The sequence below is a fragment of the Notechis scutatus genome, chromosome Z (genome assembly GCF_049901735.1).
Source record: "Notechis scutatus isolate UNSWTSFEM ecotype Mainland chromosome Z, rNotScu1.2, whole genome shotgun sequence".
NCBI lineage: Eukaryota > Metazoa > Chordata > Lepidosauria > Squamata > Elapidae > Notechis > Notechis scutatus.
In genome coordinates, this window is record NC_142025.1 from 123297970 (window position 1) to 123312969 (window position 15000).

General features: G+C 56.0%; 1 protein-coding gene across 1 annotated transcript in view; it reads left to right on the forward strand.

Moving 5' to 3' along the window:
* The window catches only part of SLC12A9 (solute carrier family 12 member 9), a 19732-nt gene extending 7226 nt beyond the window's left edge, over nucleotides 1–12506 (forward strand). Inside the window, 16 exon segments of the mRNA XM_087946833.1 lie at nucleotides 593–602; nucleotides 797–928; nucleotides 1068–1358; nucleotides 1693–1800; nucleotides 1910–2021; nucleotides 3372–3454; nucleotides 3457–3528; nucleotides 3631–3713; nucleotides 4010–4137; nucleotides 6021–6213; nucleotides 8333–8507; nucleotides 9637–9783; nucleotides 11541–11888; nucleotides 11891–12113; nucleotides 12115–12350; nucleotides 12353–12506. Coding sequence (XP_087802959.1) covers nucleotides 593–602; nucleotides 797–928; nucleotides 1068–1358; nucleotides 1693–1800; nucleotides 1910–2021; nucleotides 3372–3454; nucleotides 3457–3528; nucleotides 3631–3713; nucleotides 4010–4137; nucleotides 6021–6213; nucleotides 8333–8507; nucleotides 9637–9783; nucleotides 11541–11888; nucleotides 11891–12113; nucleotides 12115–12350; nucleotides 12353–12411 — 2400 coding nt within the window. The 3' untranslated portion in view covers nucleotides 12412–12506.
* Nucleotides 12507–15000: the final 2494 nt, after the last annotated feature.

Sequence of the window (15000 nt, forward strand, 5' to 3'; positions counted from 1 at the left end):
TGATCGCTCCTCGCATAAGGGATAAAAGTCAGCCCTCAACGACGAACTCTTTGCAGGAAGCAAGGTCGTTCGTTCGGTTCAGGTTCTTCCTTGAAGCTCTTTGTACTTCGGTGGGTTTCCCCCTAGTTCATTGGACACTTCTGGTTATTGGCAGTGCCCTAAGGGATAAAAGTCAGGCCAAGGGGATGAAACCTTGGCAGGAAGCAAGGTTGTTCGCTCTGTTCAGATTCATCCTGGAAGCTCTGTGTGGAGTTTGTCCTTCGGTTGGCTTTTTTTTTTTTTTAATAGGTCATTTGGCACTTTAGTTGTTAGCAGCCATTCAAAGGAGAGAAAGGCGGGTGCTTATCTCGAGGAAGTGTTTTGAGATTCATTCCCGGCTGGGAATGAAAATAATTCCCCCGTGTTTGCAATAAAAACCAGGCTTGTTTCGTGAAAAGAAGCGTGGGTGTAATTACAGTCTCGGAAAGCGTGGGTCAGAACAACTACCAGAAGACAAGGACGATTGAGAAAGCTGGGTCGACTCAGGAGTAAGGCCCACATTTCGGAGGGATTGGCCCTTCCCGTAGGACCTAAAAGAGGAAGCGAACGGGAGGGGAGCTTTTGCAGGAAGCAACTAATTCCACCGGTCGGTTCAAGCTTCAAAAAGATACCCTCAAATCCGGGGTCTCCATTTCGTCTCGATGGGGGTGACCATTTGGTGCACTCCGTCAAGAGTGTTTGTGTGTCTGTGTCTGTGTGTGTTTGTGTATTCTTTTCATTTTCCTTAACTCCCGCCTTCCCCCCTGCCGTCCCCTAGTCATGATCAGCCGGACTCTGGGCCCCGAGTTCGGGGGAAGCATCGGCCTCATGTTCTACCTGGCCAACGTCTGTGCCTGCGGGGTTTACGTTCTCGGGCTGGTGGAAGCCATCTTGGATGTCTTCGGAGCAGGTGGGCGGAGAGCGGGGAGGGGAGTCGGCAGGTTGTCCGTCCAGTTCTGCTCCGGACAAGGGTGTGGCTCTCCCGCTGAAGCCCCCTCCCCCTTTTCTCTCTCTCTCTCTCTTTCTCCTCTTCCTCCTCCGGGGCCCAGATGGCTCGGAGCCGCCGGGCCTCAAGACGCTCCCTCAGGGCTACCTGTACAGCTTCCTCTACAGCTCTCTGGTGCTCCTCCTCTGCCTGTTGGTGTGCCTGGTGGGCGCCCAGATCTACACCCGGGCGGCCTTCTTCATCTTCCTCCTGGTCAACCTGGTCCTGGTCACCATCTTCGTCAGCTTCTTCACCGTCTCCCCTCGGGAGATCGCCGTCTCTCACGGCGGCAACCAGACCTTCAACGCCTCCTTCACGGGCTTCAACGTCTCCACCCTCAGGGACAACCTGTACGGTAGGCGGGCGGGGGGCTTCCAACCAGGTGGGCGAGGAGGACGAAGCCAAGAGGCCACAGGGGACGGGCGTAGGGCGGTGGGCTAGAAGTTGGAGCTCCTGCTTCCCGAGCGGGAGGCTGGGACTACGATCCTAGGTAGAATATTTCTCTCACTGGGAATATAATCTGCCGAACAGAACTCCTCATCGGCAACGGGGAAAGGCGCCCGGCCATGAAAACATTCTGCTTGCTCCGTTCAGTTGCCCAGAGAAAGGAAAAGAGGGTTGTGGGCAGCTGTGGGTTGGAGGTAGCCGGGCCATCCGGTGACCGCCTGACTCTTCCCCCGCCCCCGTAGCCATGTACTCGCTGGACTACACCACCAACAACATGATGTCTTTCGCCACCGTCTTTGCCGTCATGTTCAACGGCTGCACCGGCATCATGGCCGGCTCCAACATGTCAGGTGAGGAGGCCTGGAAAGGCCCCCCGGGGAAGGGCTCGGAGGAGGAGGGGGGGGTCCTAGGAGAGCTTCCGTCGGGGAGACGGGAAGGTAACTCCGTCGATTCTCGCAGGGGAGCTGAGGAACGCCAGCGCCTCCATCCCCAAGGGGACGATTGTGGCGGTCCTGTACACCTTCGTCATCTACTTCTTCCTTTTCTTCATGTCCAGCTTCACCTGTGAGAGGTGAGTGGCTACAGGTGACCCAGAAGGTGACACACACACACACACACACACACACATAGTAGCTTGAAGAATTGGGGGAGCCGTGTCTCCAGGTGGGCCTTGTCAGGTGGAGGATTGCTGGCAGAGGAGAGGCTGACCAGGGGTGGGATTCAAAAATCCCAGCAACCGGTTCTCGGCCCTTCCAGGAGGGCTGTTTTACGCCTTCCCCACAGTCCGGAGGCTTCCCTCACACTTCGGGGGGGAGGGCCAACCCCAGGCTCTGGAGGGCCTCCGGAAGCCAGAAACAGGCCCATTTGCGGACTACCGGGGGCCGTTTTTTGCTTTTCCCAGAGTCCGGAGGCTTCCTCGGGCCTCTGGTGGGCATGGCCTACCAGAACTTCCAGGAGGGCCGTTTTCGCCTTCCCCAGAGTCCAGAGGCTTCCCTCAGGCCTCTGGGGAGGAAAGGGCCAACCCCGGGCTCTGGAGGGCCTCCGGAAGCCAGAAACAGGCCCGTTTCCGAACTACTGGGGGCCGTTTTTCGCCTTTCCCAGAGTCCGGAGGCTTCCCTCAGGCTTCTGGGAAAGCCCTCCGGAAGCCAGACAGGCCCATTTTTAGACTTCCAGAACTTCTGGGAGGGCTAGTTTTCACCTTCCCCAGAGTCCAGAGGCTTCCCTTGGGCCTCTGGTGGGCATGGCCTACCGGAACTTCCAGGAAGGCCATTTTTCGCCTTCCCCAGAGTCCGGAGGCTTCCCTCGGGCCTCTGGGAAAGCCCTCTGGAAGCCAGACAGGCCCATTTTTAGACTTCTGGGAGGGCCGTTTTCGCCTTCCCCAGAGTCCGGAGGCTTCCCTCAGGCCTCTGGAAGGCAGACAGGCCCATTTTTAGACTTCCAGAACTTCTGGGAGGGCTGGTTTTCACCTTCCCCAGAATCCGGAGGCTTCCCTCAGGCCTCTGGGAAAGGCCTCCGGAGCGGGACAGGCCCGTTTCCGGACTTCCGGAACTTCTGGGAGGCCTGTTTTTCACCTTCCCCAGAATCCGGAGGCTTCCCTCAGGCCTTCCCCAGAGTCCGGAGGCTTCCCTCAGGCCTCTGGGAAAGGCCTCCGGCCATTTCTGGACTTCCGGAACTTCCGGGAGGGGCATTTTTCACCCTCCCAGAGCCTCCGCGTGCACCCCGCACATCCCTGCATCCAAAATGGGCCTCCTAGGAGGAGAAGGGGTGGGCGGCGCCAGCTCGTCGGTTCAACTCCTGGTTCGGCGAACCAGAACGTCAATTGAACTTCCGGTTTGCCTGAACCCGGCCCGAACATGGCTGAATCCCACCCCTCAAGCCTGAGCCTCCCCTCCCTCCCCATTGGTTCCCCCCTCCCCACCAGGGCCCTCCTGAAGGGCGACTACGGCTTCTTCCGGTCCATCAACGTCTGGCCGCCTTTCGTCCTGATGGGGATCTACTCCGCCTCGCTTCGGCTTCCATGAGCAACCTGATCGGCGCTTCCCGCATCCTTCACGCCTTGGCCAAGGACGACCTGTTCGGTGAGCGAAATGGCCGCCCGCCCTCGGCAGCCCCTCCCCTCCTCCTGGCCAGGAGGTCCAGTGAACGCCGCTTTCTCTCTCTCCCCCTCCCCCCGTCCGCAGGGCTTGTCCTGGCTCCGGCCAAGATTGTCTCCCGAGGAGGCAACCCCTGGGTGGCCGTCCTCTACACCTGGGGCCTCGCGCAGGTAAGGTCTCCTCCCTATAAGACCTAAAGTGTCAGGATTCCAGCAATCGCCTAATTTGTACTGCGATCCTCGAGCCAAACTTCAAAAAAACTTATGCGCCGATCCCTTGTCCCGTTCTCGGCTCCAGTGGCTCGTCCCGCCTCCTGGCCCTACAGGGATGGCCGTACCTGTGAGCCAGGTGGTCGGGGGCGGAGCTGTCCTGGGTGGAAGGTGGGGCCCCCACCTGGGAGGGGCTGGGGTGGGTTTTCCCGGGTCCTCCTCCCCTCCCCCCTTTGAACGAGCTCCGCCTTCCCCAGTTGGTGCTCCTGGTGGGGAAACTCAACACCATCGCCGGGATCGTCACCGTCTTCTACCTGGTCGCTTACGCCGCCGTAGACCTGGCCTGCCTGGCCCTGGAGTGGGCCTCCGCCCCAACTTCCGGTGGGTGTGGCTTCCCAGGAGGGAGGAAGGGGAGGGCGCACAACCGGGAGGGGCGGGGGATCTGTGGGTTCAGCTGAGTCCCAGAAGGGATGGGGAGGGAGGGACCTTGTCAGCGACATCCATCTCTCTTCCTCCCTCCCTCTCTCTCTCTCTCTCTCTCTTCCTCCTTTCTCTCTCTCTCTTTTTTCTTCCTTTCTCTCCTTTTTGTTCTTCCCTTCCTTTCTTCTTTTTCCTGTCCTTTCTTTTCCTTCCTTCTGTCCTTCCTTTCTTTCTTCCCTCCCTCCCTCTTTCTTTTTCTTTCTTTCTTTTTTTTCTTTTCTTTCCCTTCTTCCTTTTTCTTTTCCTGTGTCCTTTCTTTCTTTTTCCTTCCTTTTTTTTGTTCTTCTTTCTTTTCTTCATTCTTTTTTTCCTCCTTTCTTTCTTTTCCCTTCCATACTTCCTTCTTTTCTTTCTTTCTTCCCTCCTTCCCTTTTTCTTTCTTCTTTTCTTTCTTTTTTCTTTCCCTTCTTTTTCTTTTTTTCTTTTCCTTCCTTCTTTCCTTCTTTTTCCTTTAATTCTTTTTCTTTCTCCCTTCCTTCCTTCCCCTTCCTTCTTTCTTTTCCCTTCCATACTTCCCTCTTTTCTTTCTTTCTTCCCTCCTTCCTTCTTTTTCTTTCTTCTTTTCTTTCTTTTTCTTTCCCTTCTTTTTATTTTTTTCTCTTCCTTCTTTCTTTTTCCTTTTTTTCCCTTTAATTCTTTTTCTTTCTCCCTTCCTTCCTTCCCCTTCCTTCCTTTCTTTTCCCTTCCATACTTCCTTCTTTTCTTTCTTTCTTCCCTCCTTCCCTCTTTTTCTTTCTTCTCTTTTCTTTCTTTTTCTTTCCCGTCTTTTTTTTTTTTTCTTTTCCTTCTTTCCTTCCTTCTTTCCTTCTTTTTCCTTTAATTCTTTTTCTTTCTCCCTTCCTTCCTTCCCCTTCCTTCCTTTCTTTTCCCTTCCATACTTCCTTCTTTTCTTTCTTTCTTCCCTCCTTCCCTCTTTTTCTTCTCTTTTCTTTCTTTCTTTCCCTTTTTATTTTTTTTCTTTTCCTTCCTTTTTCTTTCCTTCTTTTTCCTTTAATTCTTTTTCTTTCTCCCTTCCTTCCTTCCCCTTCCTTCCTTTTCCCTTCCATACTTCCTTCTTTTCTTTCTTTCTTCCCTCCTTCCCTCTTTTTCTTCCTTTCTTCTCTTTTCTTTTCTTTCTTTTTTCTTTCCCTTCTTTTTCTTTTTTTTATTTTCCTTCTTTCTTTCCTTTTTTCCTTCCTTTTCCTTTAATTCTTTTTCTTTCTCCCTTCCTTCCTTCCCCTTCCTTCCTTTCTTTTCCCTTCCATACTTCCTTCTTTTCTTTCTTTCTTCCCTCCTTCCCTCTTTTTCTTTCTTCTCTTCTCTTTCTTTTTTTCTTTCCCTTCTTTTTATTTTTTTCTTTTCCTTCTTTCCTTTTTTTCCTCCTTTTCCCTTTAATTCTTTTTCTTTCTCCCTTCCTTCCTTCCCCTTCCTTCCTTTCTTTTTCTTCCTTCCTCTTCCTCCCTCCCTCCCTCCTTTCCTTCCTTTTTCTTTTTCCTTTAATTCTTTTTCTTTCTCCCTTCCTTCCCCTTCCTTCCTTTCTTTTCCCTTCCATACTTCCTTCTTTTCTTTCTTTCTTCCCTCCTTCCCTCTTTTTCTTCTCTTTTCTTTCTTTCTTTCCCTTCTTTTTCTTTTTTTCTTTTCCTTCCTTCTTCTTTCCTTCTTTTTCCTTTAATTCTTTTTCTTTCCCCCTTCCTTCCTTTCTTTTTCTTCCTTCCTCTTCCTTCCTTCCTTCCTTCCTTCCTCCCTCCCTCCTTTCCTTCCTTTTTCTTTTTTTTTCTTTCATCCGTTCTTTCTCTTCCATCTCCGTAGGCCCACCTTCCAGCTCTTCTCCTGGCATACCTGCCTCCTTGGCATCATCTCTTGCCTGGTGATGATGTTCCTCATCAGCCCGGCGGGAGCCTCGGGGAGCCTGGGGCTCATGCTCCTCCTGTTGGGCTTCATCCACCTCCGCTCGGCGGCCTCCTCCTGGGGCTACATCAGCCAGGCGCTCATCTTCCACCAGGTGCCACGGAAACAGGACGCGGGGAACTGGGTTGTCGGGCGGGGGATCCATCCATCTCACCCATCCATCTTCGCCCTCTCGGAGGCCTGAGGGAAGCCTCTGCAGCCTCGGGAGGCAGCGGGCCCGTTTTGGCACGTTGGGTATTTCCAGAAGGCCTGTTTTTCGGCCTCTCGGAGGCCTGAGGAAGCCTCTGCAGCCTCGGGAGGCGAAAGCAGGCCCGTTTCGGCGCTTTTGGTATTTCCAGAAGGCCCGTTTTTCGGCCTCGGGAGCCTGGGAGAGGCCATTTTTGCCCTCTCGGAGGCCTGAGGGAAGCCTCTGCAGCCTCGGGAGGCCGAAAAAGCGGGCCCGTTTTGCCACTTTTGGTATTTCCAGAAGGCCCGTTTTCGGCCTCTTGGAGGCCTGAGGGAAGTTTGTGCAGCCTCGGGAGGCCGCAAAATGGGCCCGTTTTTGCACTTTTGGTATTTCCAGAAGGCCCATTTTTGGCTTCCAGAGCCTGGGGAGGCCGTTTCGCCCTCTCGGGGCCTGAGGGAAGCCTCTGCAGCCTCGGGAGGCCGAAAACGGGCCCGTTTTAGCACTTTGGGTATTTCCAGAAGGCCCGTTTATCAGCCTCCAGAGCCTGGGGGAGGCCGTTTCGCCCTCTTGGAGGCCAGGGGAAGTTTCTGCAGCCTTGGGAGGCGAAACGGGCCCGTTTCGGCACTTTTGGTATTTCCAGAAGGCCCGTTTTTCGGCATCCGGAGCCTGGGGAGGCCATTTCGCCCTCTCGGAGGCCTGAGGGAAGCCTCTGCAGCCTCGGGAGGCTGAAAAACGGACCCGTTTCGGCACTTTTGGTATTTTTGGAAGACCCATTTTTCGCCCTCTCGGAGGCCTGAGGGAAGTTTCTGCAGCCTTAGGAGGCTGAAAAAGCGGGCCCGTTTTGGCACTTTTGGTATTCCTGGAAGGCCCATTTTTCGGCCTCTTGGAGGCCTGAGGGAAGTTTCTGCAGCCTCGGGAGGCCGAAAAGCGGGCCCGTTTTGCCACTTTTGGTATTTCCAGAAGGCCCGTTTTTCGGCCTCGGGAGCCTGGGAGAGGCCATTTTTGCCCTCTCGGAGGCCTGAGGAAGTTTCTGCAGCCTCGGGAGGCCGAAAAATAGGCCCGTTTCGGCACTTTGGGTATATCCAGAAGGCCCGTTTTCGGCCTCCGGAGCCTGGGGAAGCCTCTGCAGCCTCGGGAGGCTGAGAAACGGGCTCGTTTGGCACTTTTGGTATTTCCAGAAGGCCCGTTTTCAGCCTCGGGAGCCTGGGAGAGGCCATTTTCGCCCTCTCAGAGGCCTGAGGGAACCTGCAGCCTCGAGAGGCCGAAAACGGGCCCATTTTGGCACTTTGGGTATTTCCAGAAGGCCCGTTTTTCAGCCTCGGGAGCCTGGGAGAGGCCATTTTCGCCCTCTCAGAGGCCTGAGGGAACCTGCAGCCTCGAGAGGCCGAAAAGCGGGCCCGTTTGGCACTGGGTATTTCCAGAAGGCCTGTTTTTCGGCCTCTCGGAGGCCTGAGGGAAGCCTCTGCAGCCTCGGGAATCCGTAAACGGGCCCATTTCGGCACTTTTGGTATTCCTGGAAGGCCCGTTTATCGGCCTCTGGAGCCTGGGGAGGCCGTTTCGTCCTCTCGAAGGCGTGAGGGAAGCCTCTGCAGCCTTGGGAATCCGTAAACGGGCCCATTTTGGCACTTTTGGTATTTCCAGAAGGCCCGTTTTTCAGCCTCCGGAGCCTGGGGAGGCCGTTTCGCCCTCTTGGAGGCCTGAGGAAGTTTCTGCAGCCTTGGGAGGCCGAAAAACAGGCCCATTTCGGCACTTTTGGTATTCCTGGAAGGCCCGTTTTTCGGCCTCCGGAGCCTGGGGAGGCCATTTTCGCCCTCTCGGAGGCCTGAGGAAGCCTCTGCAGCCTGTGGTACGCGTGCCATAGGTTCACCATCATGGATATAACACTATGTGCTGTTGCTAAACGGGACGAAACTCCCTTAGCGATGGTCTCGCTCAGCCAACGACCGCCAGCGGAGAAGGAGAGGGGGGAATGTCTCTGGTGGGGCTAACAGGGGGTGTCTCTTCCCCTCTTCCTTCCTTCCCTCCCTCCCCCACAACCTCCGGAAAGGTCCGGAAGTACCTGTTGCTCCTCGACATCCGGAAGGACCACGTCAAGTTCTGGCGGCCGCAGATCTTGCTGATGGTGGCCAACCCGCGCGGGGGAGCCCAGCTGATGAGGTTCATCAACCACCTGAAGAAGGGCGGCCTCTTCGTCCTGGGACACGTGGAGATCGGGGACCTGGGTAGGGGCCACAGATTGAGGCCTGGGGGGCTCCCCTTCCGTGGGATGCCACGGATCGTGGCGGTGGGCGGTTGGAGGCAGGGATCAGGAAGACCAAACCCCAGAAGCATACGGGAATTCGTGGAGGCGGTGAACGTATTCAGCCGGTCCGCACCGATTCGGGAGAAGCGGTTAGCAGAGGATTTGGCGTGGGCCGCCGAACCCGGTAGTAACTTCTGGCTGGCCACGCCCCCGCAACCCGGTTGCCGGTCGCTCGCTTGTCCCCACCCGCCTGACACTCGACTTCGTAAAGTATTCCGCCCCCTCCCGACAATCGGCTGTTTCCGACGATCAGCTGGGCCGGGATTCCCCTCGCTGTCTTACTGCTTCCCCCAGGAGGAAGGAATGAAAGAAGGAGAGGAGGATGAAGGAAGTCAGGAAAAAGAGAAGGAAGGAAGGGAGGAGGAAGGGAAGGAAGGAAGGAAGAGGAGGAAGGAAGGAAGGAAGGAAGGAAGGAAGGAATGAAGGAAGGAAGGAAGGAAGGAAGGAAGGAAGGAAGGAAAGAAGGAAGGAAGGCAGGAAGGAAGGAAGGAAAGAGAGAAGGAAGGGAGGAGGAAGGGAAGAAAGGAAGGAAGGAAGGAAGGAAGAAGAGAAGGAAGGAGAGGAGGAAGGAAGGAGTGGATGATCAGCTGTTCCAACGATCAGCTGTGCCGGGATTCCCTCGCTGTCTTACTGCTTCCCCAGGAGGAAGGAAGGAAGGAAGGGAGAAGAGGAGGAAGGAAGGAGAGAAAGGAAGGAAGGAAGGAGACCAGGACGATCAGCTGGGCCGGGATTCCCCTCCCTTACTTACTACTGACTTCCTGCTTTGCCCAGGGTCCATCCCTGGGCCCAGAAGGCCCAAAAGCCCAGGGGTGTGTGTGTTTGCTGCAAAAATAAAAGCCACGCCCACCCAGTCCCCTGGCCACGCCCGCCTAGCCACGCCCGCCTAGCCACGCCCAGGAACTGCTCGTAAAAATGGCGAATCCCACCCCTGAGAGGAAGTTGGGGCATCTTTTACCGCCTTGGCCCTGCCGCCGAGGGGTGAGGGTGGGAGGAGGAGGGAGGGTTGCGTTTCTTTTTGGCGGCGCCACCTTTTGTCGCCTCTCCCGCAGACACGATGCCCTCGGACCCCATCCAGGCTCACTACAACTTCTGGCTCAGCCTGGTGGACAAGCTGAGCATCAAGGCCTTCGTGGACCTCACCTTGTCGCCTTCCGTCCGGCAGGGGACGCAGCACCTGCTCCGCATCACGGGCCTCGGTGAGGAACCCCGGGGGTGGGGAGGGAGGGGTACGGAGAGTTGTGCCAGGTGAGCGAGGGCACCTGGGACAACCCCGGGTGGGATACAAAAGAAACACAGTCCCGGAAAACCGGCGAAGCCCCTTTGAATTCCTTCGTTTTTGCTTCCAAGCTCTTGAGGGAAGGCAAAGGAAACCCCCACAAACAGTTACAAGAAGGAAGCGGGTGGAAAAAAAGGCAACACACAAACCAGGCTGGAGAATGTCCACAGATCACACACACCGGGAAGGAACGCCAAACTCAAGAGAGGAACTCTAAACGAGAGAGATATTTCCATGCTTTGTTTCCAGCACGCATGTCCGTTCTCACAGCTGCAGCCCAGGAAAGGAGATCAGGGCCCTTTCCTCCCCCGTAGGCCACGCCGTTCACGTTTTTCCCCCTGATCCTCTCCTCCGTGTGTGCCCTAGGATGGAGAGGGGATGGGCCCGGTTCGTCTGACTGCCCAGCCGGCGGCTTCGGTCCCTCCTCGGCCTCCTCCACAACCTTCCACTCCACAACCTTCCACTCCTCCTCCTCCTCCTCCTCTTCCCTCAGAGTATATCTCCACCAGGGGAGTTGGGGAGTAAGTCACTCCTTGGATTGGAGGTTGGCCTTCTTGGGAAACGGAGGGCGTGCCGAGAAATTAACCCTAAAGGGGCACACGTGGAGGAAGAGAGGATAAGGGAGAAACGTGAACGGGTGAAGCCCCTTTTAATTGCTTCACTTTGCGTCCAAGCTCTTGAGGGAAGACAAAAAAACTCCCCCACAAACAGTTACGAGAAGGAGACGGGGGGAAAGCCAACACACAAACCAGGCTGGAGAATGTCCACAGATCACACACACCGGGAAGGAACGCCAAACTCAAGAGAGGAACTCTAAACGAGAGAGATATTTCCATGCTTTGTTTGTCCGTTCTCACAGCTGCAGCCCAGGAAAGGAGATCAGGGCCCTTTCCTCCCCCGTAGGCCACGCCGTTCACGTTTTTTCCCCCTGATCCTCTCCTCCGTGTGTGCCCTAGGATGGAGAGGGGATGGGCCCGGTTCGTCTGACTGCCCAGCCGGCGGCTTCGGTCCCTCCTCGGCCTCCTCCACAACCTTCCACTCCACAACCTTCCACTCCTCCTCCTCCTCCTCCTCTTCCCTCAGAGTATATCTCCACCAGGGGAGTTGGGGAGTAAGTAACTCGTTCGATTGGAGGTGGGCCTTCTTGGGAACGGAGGGCGTGCCGAGAAATTAACCCTAAAGGGGCACACGTGGAGGAAGAGAGGATAAGGGAGAAACGTGAACGGGTGAAGCCCCTTTTAATTGCTTCACTTTGCGTCCAAGCTCTTGAGGGAAGACAAAAAAACTCCCCCACAAACAGTTACGAGAAGGAGAGGGGGAAAAAGCAATACAAACCAGCCAGGTCCAAAGTTAGCCAGCCAGTTTTTGGGCCTAATGCTGGACTAGAACTCCCAGTCTCCTAGTGATTGGTCCAAAGTTAGCCAGCCAACTTTTGGGCCTAATGCTGGACTAGAACTCCCAGTCTCCTAGTCTCCAACTCATTGCCACAATAAGCCACGTTGTCCTCGTTCCGCAGACCAAAATATTGGCGGGGTTATCCATCCCGGTCCGCATGCTGTGTCTTCATCTACTCTGGGGTGGGGGGAAGGGAGGGGAGCCCAGTTGGTCCTCTCCCTTTCGGGAACCCACTTGGGGGCTGCCTTGACGTGGTTTGCGGGCCTTCTTTTTCGTCCGCAGGCGGGATGAAGCCCAACACCCTGGTCCTGGGTTTCTACGATGACTCGGTGCCCGAGGATTACTTCCTGGAGGATCCGGCCTTCAGCCAAGCTCGGGAGAACGACGAGTTTGGGGTGGACTTGCCGGCCTTGCAAGCCCACTTCCCTCCCGTACGGGTGACGGCCAACCAGCGGGCGCTGAAGCCCTCCGAGTACGTGGCCATCGTCTCGGACGCGGTGAAGATGCACAAGAACGTCTGCCTGGCCCGCTACTTCCACCTCCTCGACAGGGACCTGCTCTCTTCCTCGGCGTCCAAGAAGCGCCTGGAAGGCCGCTACATCGACGTCTGGCCCCTCAACCTCCTCCGCCCGACACGCCCACCTACGTGGACATCTGCAGCCTCTTCCTCCTCCAGATGGCCTGCATCCTCACCATGGTCAACTCCTGGAAGGGGGCCCGGTTGCGGCTCTTCATCTGCGTGGAATCCGGGGACGGGGGCTGGGGGAGCAAGGAGGAGAAGCTACGGGAGCTCCTGACCAAGCTGAGGATCAAAGCCACCATCAAGATCGTCACCTGGGACCAGGTGGCCACCGTCCCTGCGGTCACGGGAGGCGGGAGGTCCCGGAGAGTCCTCCCGCCGGGAGACGCGCGCGGGGGAAACCTTCCTCAACGCGGCCACCTTCCGCGTGACCGATGAGTACTTGAGGTCGGTCAACGAGCTGCTGCGGAAGCAAGGCGGGCAGACGGCCGTGCGTTTCCTCTACCTGCCGCGCCCTCCCGCCGACACCTCCCAGTACGAGCGCTACCTGGAGCAGCTGGAGATCCTCACCGCGGCCTGGGGCCCACACTCCTGATCCACGGGCTGACTCCCGTCACCTGCACCGAGCTGTAAGCGGGCCCCGTCGGCGCGTTCGTGGGCCAGCTACGGCCCTCGCTTGTCAACGACGACGAACGAAACGTGCCTTTTGAGGCAGGCGGGGAGAATAAACGAAGCCAGGCCTGACGACGTTTTTGGGGGGTGAGAAGGCGAGACTTTTGAGGTGGGTTGCGGAAGCAGGAGAGGAGGAACAAGGACTGCGTTCTGCGGTGACACAAACGTCTTCCGGTAATCGGCCGACGATTTTCTTCGCATCGTCTGAACGGGACCCTCGGCCGAGAGATCTTCTCGTACCCCTGGAGGCATGAAGGATTCGTCGGAGCTCTCCACACCCCGCCGCCCGATTTTCAGAGTCGGACGTGCTTCCCTCATCCGTTTCCTCGTTGTTCTGATCCAAACCTGGTTCCAAGGAAGCAAACCCCAATCCGAGGGAACAGCGAAACCGTTGAGGGATTCTGGACGAATTCCGTTCCTTCCCGGTTAAAAGCCTGTTTCAAACTCATCGTCCCGGATAAGAACGAGCTTTGCCAAGGGGGTGCAAGGCTGCCAAGAACCCGAGATGAAGTTACTAAGAAATAGTACAAACCCAAAGAGTCTCCAAACCCCAACTCCGATATTCGAACTTCCACAAGGCTTTGAAGGGGGCATAGAACTTCTTTGCTTCCTGCAAAGAGCTGCAGTTTCTCAGCTGGCTTTTTATCCCTTATGGGATAAAACTCCCGAATCTTCCCCAAGGCTTGAAGGGCATAGAACTTCTTTGCTTCCTGCAAAGGACTCCGGTCTCTCAGGCTGGCTTTTATCCCTTTTCTACTAGAATGTCCACGAGGCTGAGTTTGAAACATCTTTGCTTCCTGCAACGAACTCCGGTTTCTCCGCTGGCTTTTCTCTCCTCAGGGAGCAGCCATGACCTTGCGAGTCGCCCGCGGCTGCTCAGCCATTCACGCCCGCCGCTGGCGAACCACAACCCTCGTGCGAGGGAGGAGGACAAAGCGGGCGCCGATCTTCGGGCGAAGAAAAACAACCTGGGCCTCTTCGGACGTTCCAGGCGGCGCCTCCTCCACCCGGGTTCTCTACGCTGGCTTGACCCGAGACTGGCCAGCCTTCTCCTCCTCCTCCCCGTGGGGTTGGGGATGACAAACTCCCCTCCATCGTGGCGGCCGCGTTGGCGGGAACCCCCGGGGTTTTGCAGCGCGTCGGACCCAAAGGAGCTCGTTCGGCGTCGTTTTGCGAGCCGCGTGGATCGGGAACGTTGGGTGTGAGACGCTGGCGGCTCGAAGCTTCGACGTGGCTCGTTTCTGTAGGGGGTGTTTGAATCCTCTTCTGTCCGGCTCGCACATCCCGGTTTGTGTGGGGGTTCCAAAATGGTTGGAAGAACCCCCGTCGAGAGGCCTTTTACGGGAAGCGGTCCGGAGCGAGCGAGCGAGCCAGGCCGTCCAGGGTTCCTTGGAAGTCGTTCCGCCTCTTTCAGCTGGAAGGGGGGGGGACCGTCTTTGTACCCCGATTCTCTCCCCCATTTTGGAATTAGGATTAAAGCTCCTCCCCCCGGCTCCACAGCCCTGGCTGGGGGTGGGGTGTCTCCATAGCGGATTAGAAACGACTTACGCACTTAACACTTTCTTCTCGTGCAAAAGATACTTCTACTAACCACTAACTCTCACACACACACACACACACACATCCACACACACACCGGATTCAGCTGCCTCTCAAGCCAGGGGATTGGGGAAGGGGGGGGACTGCCTGGGAAAACGGGGTGCAGGGTTGGAAAGAGGGAGCATCGGGGGGAGAGCAGCTGCTCCTGAGAGATCAACCCCGGGCAATAAAAGCGCAACTGGAGGAGCAGAGCGTTGTCTTTGTCATCTTTCAGCCCTACCCCTTTCTTTCCTTCCTCCCCTTCCCTCCCTTCCGACCTTCCTTCCTCTTCTATCCTTTCCTTCCTTCCTTCTTCCCTTTCCTTCCTTCCTTTCCTTCCTCCCTTCCTCTTCTGTCCTTTTGTTCCTTCCTTCCTCTTCTGTCCTTTCCTTCCTTCCCTCCATCTCCTTCCTTCCTTCCCTTTCTTCCTTCCTTCCCTTTCTTCCCTCTCTTCCTCCCTCTCCTTCCTTCCTTCTTTCCTTCCTTCCTCCCTCCCGTTCCCTTCCTTCCCTTTATTTCCTTCCTTCCTTTTCTTCCTTCTCTTCCTTTCCTTCCTTCATTCCCTCCCTCTCCTTCCTTCTTTCCTTCCTTCCCTCCCTCTCTCCCTCCCCTTCCCTTTCATCCCTTTATTTCCTTCCTTTTCTTCCTTCCTTCCCTCCCTCTCCTTCCTTCCTTCCTTCCCTCCTTCCTTCCCTTCCTTCCTTCTATCCCTTTCCTTCCCTTTATTTCCTTCCTTCCCTTTCTTCCTTCTCTTCCTTTTCCTTCCTTTCTTCTTCCCTTCCCTCCCTTCCTTTCCTTCCCTCCCTTCCTTTTCCTTCCTTCCTTCCCTCTCCTTCCTTCCTTCTTTCCTTCCTTCCCTTTCTTCCTTCTCTTTCCTTCCTTCCCTTTATTTCCTTCCTTCCCTTTCTTCCTTCTCTTCCTTTTCCTTCCTTCCTTCCCTCCCTCTCCTTCCTTCCTTCTTTCCTTCCCTTC